Source organism: Zerene cesonia, chromosome 15 (assembly GCF_012273895.1).
Source record: "Zerene cesonia ecotype Mississippi chromosome 15, Zerene_cesonia_1.1, whole genome shotgun sequence".
In the NCBI taxonomy this organism is placed as follows: domain Eukaryota; kingdom Metazoa; phylum Arthropoda; class Insecta; order Lepidoptera; family Pieridae; genus Zerene; species Zerene cesonia.
The window spans coordinates 3,227,450-3,233,549 of NC_052116.1; the positions used below are offsets into that span (position 1 = coordinate 3,227,450).

General features: G+C 30.8%; 1 protein-coding gene across 1 annotated transcript; it reads right to left on the reverse strand.

The window, feature by feature from the left end:
- Positions 1–953: 953 nt before the first annotated feature.
- Positions 954–1,948, reverse strand: LOC119832148 (transmembrane protein 70 homolog, mitochondrial). The gene is made up of 2 exons (XM_038355755.1): positions 1,383–1,948; positions 954–1,190 (listed from the first exon to the last, which is right to left on the reverse strand). Exons 1-2 carry the CDS (start codon positions 1,824–1,826, stop codon positions 1,002–1,004), a joined length of 633 nt encoding a protein of 210 aa, XP_038211683.1. The 5' UTR covers positions 1,827–1,948; the 3' UTR covers positions 954–1,001.
- Positions 1,949–6,100: the final 4,152 nt, after the last annotated feature.

The window sequence follows — 6,100 nt, forward strand, 5'->3', positions numbered from 1 at the left end:
GTTTAAGGTAAGGCCTAGGCGACTTATTAGTTGTCTCTATCTATCATACTTAAAAGAGATTTTTAATTATATCAATGACTTCTTAAAAATTATACATGAATTTTAATTATTGTTTTAATAAAAAGCTATGAATGTGCGGATATTATGAGTTCTAAAAGCAGTTGTTTTATCCTAGATTAAGTACTAATTTCTTTTTAAAACAAAAATGTATAAAATACGCAAAATAAAATACTTTTAAATATTGGATTAGTAACTATACAACAGTAAAAGCAGGGTATATTTGCGGATGTAATACTGATATGTTTTTCGAGATAAATACCCACGAGTATTAATTAGACTAGAATAAATAATGCAGCATTTCGAATTCGGAAAACTACGGTTATTAATCTTTCAGCTTTATATAATGAAATAAAACATTCCAATTGTATTTAATAATTGTACAGTGTTATATTGTTTTAAATGGGTAGGTGGTATGTAACTGCATAAGACAAAAATCTTGTTTTCAATTTATAACAAACTCAATTGTAAAGGTAAAATTTGACTGCATGTGTCAATTTATATTTCTTAAAATATTTTTTTAGCATTTTTGTTTGTATAGTCTTAAATGATACATGTTATGTAACATAAATATTTACTGAAATTGTACATAAAACAAGAAAATAGTAATTTTGTCTAGTCAATATTATCTATGCTTTGATTACATACAATGGTTTTCATATGATAAAATATATTTACAGGATATATAATATGTTTTTAAAATTGACATATTAACTTTGAAATTATTATAATAACACTGAAATAACCTATTAGATTAAGTATAATGTTATTTAAATGAAATAAATAATTTTTATTACATACTTTGAATTATTGATGTGCCTTAACATATGATCGAATTCCTCATTTACATAACTTGTATTGCCTGATTATAAGTATGTTATGTAAAATAAAAGAAGTTTAACAAAATCAATAATATATTCTAAGAACTATATACATAATCACATCTACTTTTTATTCTCTTCTGGATTTCCCAATTTGAAGTCTAATGGTTTGTCATAGCCCATTATCTTTGCATAGTGGAGAGGATCATTGAAGTGCCTCGCTTCAATAAATAAAGGTTTACCCTTGGCTTGCATTGTTGTGAACATGCCAGGGATATCCGGAACTACAACATCATCTGGTGTAAAATCCAACTGAAAAATTTACCAGACACATTAATTTTCATTTGGCTATTGAATGAGTCTGAATATATGTATATAAAATCTGCCAGTTACTATCAAGGCTCTGGAGTACATAAAGAAATAATTTTTTAGTAAACTGGACCAAGAGAAAAATGAGTGCTCTTGAAATTAATTTAAAAAATTAATGAGTGTTGATAAACTTACCTTTTTGGGTATTAAAAAGAAACTTATCGTGGTTGCTCTATATGTGGATGTGCTTGGATCATAATGCATTTCCGTTACATATTTTTTCGTAACAAGGTGCAGTAATATAGGAGTGACAAATGTGAAGAATCCAACTACTGAACATAAGGCTACTAATAGTGAGGTACTGCCGATGTTAGAGGCTTCTTTAACTAAAATGGGTTGAGCGCAAAGACCTGCTATACTTGAGCACACGGAGAAAACTTTTACACTCCTTATCTGTGGGGTAAGATTACCGTAGTAAATTCGTTCAAATTTTGTGTCATCCTTAGTTTTACTTGCATAATTTCTCACAAAGTTTTGGTGGACTGTTACACATTTGTAAAGATTTAAATCCTTAAAAAGATTATGTGAGAGGGAACATTTGTTTTGTAGAACTATACTCTTATGAAATACTCGTAACATAGCTGCACAGTGCACTGCACTTTTCTTCTTTTTAGCTGTAAAAATACTTATAGTTTAAATAATTTTATGGCATATATTAAATAATTTTATGGTTAAAATTCGCTTAAATTTTCTTTGCTTAACAACTGTCATGTGTCATGTGTCATGTGTCATGTGTCAATGTCAATTTACTTTTTTTTCCATCTTCTATGGCAATAAGTCTTAACTATTTGCCATAGAAGATGGAATCAAGTTTAAAAATTTACGTCTTACTTTGCGATTGGAGTCCGCTGCACGTAAAAATCACTAAGACGCCATACTTTCGGCACCAGATTATGACGATGCTTTGCTGCCAGTACTATTTAATTAAAATCCCCGCAAAGTTAGGGAAAATTGACATAATAAGACTTAAAGAAAATACCAGTTCATTGTTTGCGTTGAGTATGGATGTTTGTTTGTTTATTAGAATACAAGAGTATTAATACCGTATACCTTAAGGACAGATAACAATAATTATAACATTACAAATGTATATAGTATATATACAGTATTTCAATGAAATCATTCTCGAAGAAGTCAGCTTTACACTGACCCCCCTACACATAAAAAAAATAAAATTGCGTCCTCTAAAAAACGCAACCCCAAATGTAACTTTTCAATGGACTATTGGCCGACCTGTCAAATTTACTACAAGCTGTTGAGTGTTGAATTCTTTTGTGGCGATTAAGCGTCATGTTTCATATCAGAAAAAAATCAACGTCGTTTTTTAATTTTTAAATTATTTAATTTCACATTTTTTTTTTAATTTTATTGTTTTTACAAATAACAAATTAGCACTTATTAATCATTATAAATGGTGGTTTGTGGGACAGTTATCAACATCGTAGCAATATCCAGTCGCTTCATCAAGCACTGTTGCTTCTGGACAGTCACATCTAGCAAAGCCGCAAACGGTGCCCACAAGGGTAGGTTCTGGGTGTTCACACGTCCTTTGTGCTGGCCAATATGTCTGATTACAGTCACTCTTTTTAATGATCATATGATCTGGACATCGCTCTGTACCTGAAATCATAATTTTCATATTATATTACTCTTGCTTCTTGACCAAAAATTTCGTAACTTTTTATAAAGTTTTCCGTTATTTTGGTCAGTCGTGACTCTTCCCTTTTTCCTCTTATCCATTCTACAATAACTTTTACTTTCTATTTGAATAATACATAAATTAAAGAAAGGGTGGCCGAGTAGTACCTACAGCGTCGTTTCGGAATGGCGATAGGTACAGGTTCCAAACCCCTTCTCATGAATTTCACTGCTGATCCAGAAACTTTTTTCATTTCATTATTTAAATATCTAAAATTCCATTAAAAACTATGTCCCCTTCTCATCTTGTGTAGATTTTTTACCATATTTCTTTCTAAACAATTTTTCGGTGTAATTATACTTACTATTTACACTAAATTATTAGTAAAAGTCTTGTCTCCATCAATTAAACGATTGAATATAAATGAGAATAAAAGAAAAGAAAACGATCGCACAGTGATGTATGCGCCTTAAAGCTGGTGGTAAGTGTTTCAAGGGAAAATACTTGAGAAAATAAAGACTGGCTTATTAACTAATTACTACACAATTTTCACTTATAATATATAATCTTTTTCTTATTTTTATTCACAAAAATAAAGCACAAAAGTAAAATTAAAAAAGATTACAAATAAATTGAATCCCATTAGCTACCATTTTTATTCAACCGTGAACTATCAGCAGGTCGAGGTTAGGCGTTAATAAATTAACACTATTAGGCGCTTATTGCTGTAAGGTAGAAAGGAACTACACTATCACAAATAATATGTAGCTTTAAAATGCTATTTGTTTATCGTACTCTTGGTCATTTAACTTGTTTTAAAACGTGCAGCAGCTTAGAATACATATTTAATGGACAGGCTTGTTAGAATATCTATCGTATACCTCTACTTGATCTGTGTATCATATATTGAAATTATTTCTATTAGAATAGATACCATTGCCGGTTTAGGTGACTTACTGTAATATAAAAAATGTAGAGTAGAGTTTTAAAAGGCTTCTGGCTTTTTGGAAACTTGAATTAATTATATTCGAATTCGTTATGTGAGTTTTATTTGGAATCCTTCATTACTAAGTTCTTTCTAAAAAACTATATATTGAATTGCAGAAATTTCTGATAGCCGACTGAAATAAAGTTTTTTTTTTAAGTCATAACGGGCAGCTGAGCTGGTGGTGCGCCTGATGGTAAGCGATCACCACCGCCCATAAACATTCGCAAAGGTAGTACTTCTGTGAATGCGCTGCTCGCTTTTATGGGGTAAGGGAAATGGAAAGGATTAACGACTGGAAAGAAGGAATGGACTAGGACGGGTGAGGAAAAGGAAACGGGCCTCCGGCTCCCCCACTCACCGTACGAAACACAGTGGCATGCCACTATTTCACGCCGGTTTTCTGTGGGGTTGTGGTACTTCCACGGTGCGAGCTGGCCCAATTCGTGCCGAAGCGTGCTCGACTCCCACAACAAATTTTTGAATTTTTCGATACGGTAAAAAATTCAAAATTTCAACAAATCTATACTCAATATACGCTAAAGTGCTACCTACGCCTTATAATATATGCTTACAAGTATTTAACTGAACTATAATAATAAAAAGTATAAATATTCATAATAGACTATGTATGTTAGGTCTCTAAATTTATATTAATTTACTCACATGTATTATTATGCCAAATGCATCTAGTTATAGAGGATGGCTTATACGCGGATACGAAATTCAGCAAGAATAATAGCGCCCACACAAACATCGTAGGAATATTTAATGGGATATATTCATTATCATCGTTTTTATACCCGCTTTCGAATGCCTATTGTTTGAGTTGTTGATATTAAGAACATAGCTTATAATAATAACGTGACGCTCTATAGAAATAGTACGCGTGTTTTTTTTAGATATCTACTCATTATTTTCTATACAGCTATAACTACGGCCATATAGTGCTCGGTAATATCAATTACCCGTATTATTATACTACTAATTGATCAATACTATCGGAATTTCGTTTATTGAAAGTAGCTTTGATCCCTAATAGCCTTCTTCTTTTTATTTATTTAATAGTCAAACCTACAATAAATACATTGACCATTAATACATCACGCATTATACATTTATTTCTTCTATTTCTCACAATATACAATTACATCTATATGTTCATCTAATAACAATTATTTGCTAACTTAATAAAAAACGCACATAATACCTTTAGGTTTCGATTTTCGTCGAACTTTGTTTCACAACGAAGTAGGTATATAGTGGTCACTTTATACTCTACAGTAACCGATAGTAACAGATTTGACAGTAGTATATGAAACGTTGTATGTATAACAATGTTTATAATAGGGCAACAATTTCAAATATTAATTTCAACAGTTATTCTTTATTTTTCACAACATTCACACCATGCCAAAACATATTATTAAAAACAATGTATCAATATTTCCAAGAAAGCTAAGGTTACTTTAAGTTAACCATAAATAATGGAAAATTTTAAATCTATCTTCAATATGAAGTGTAAACATAAAAGCTATATCGAACTAACCTATCTATTATGCAATAATTTAGAATAATGACAGAGGGTCAAAACGAACTTTTGTGTTTCAGATAAGAGCGAATCAGGGACTAAGTAAGCACGAGTCAACGGCGACAATGCGGCTATCTATCCGGTGAACAAATACGGACTATTGATTTAGTTTATCTTAGGGTAAACATAGCATCGCATATGATACTCCACTTACAAAAGACCTGAATTCCACTATTAACACTGGATGTGTTTCTTTGATAAGAGAAATATTTATTTTTCGATTCGATACATCTTCAAAGAATCTACCATTGGTTCTTTTTCTATGATTGTTAAATGATGGTTATTACAAAAAATTATTTAAAAAAATAAGCTTAAAAAGAAAAAAAAAACGTTTTTTGTTTTAGTTGATATTATCAATATTTTTAAATACCATATATGTATGTTTTTAATATCATTATAATAATATAAAACACAATTGCAAAAAAATAAACAAAACTATAATGATACAGCACTAAACAAGCCATTACCCAAGAGCTGCAAAAAACATCATCATTCATAGAAAATTACGGACATTTTGATGTGCAAGCTTTACCCAAAAATCATATAGCTATTTAGCGCACCCATAAAAAACCAGAGCAATGTGTCGAGTCAGAGGCAAAAAAGATTCGGGATAATGCTTAATTACTACTGCGGCATAA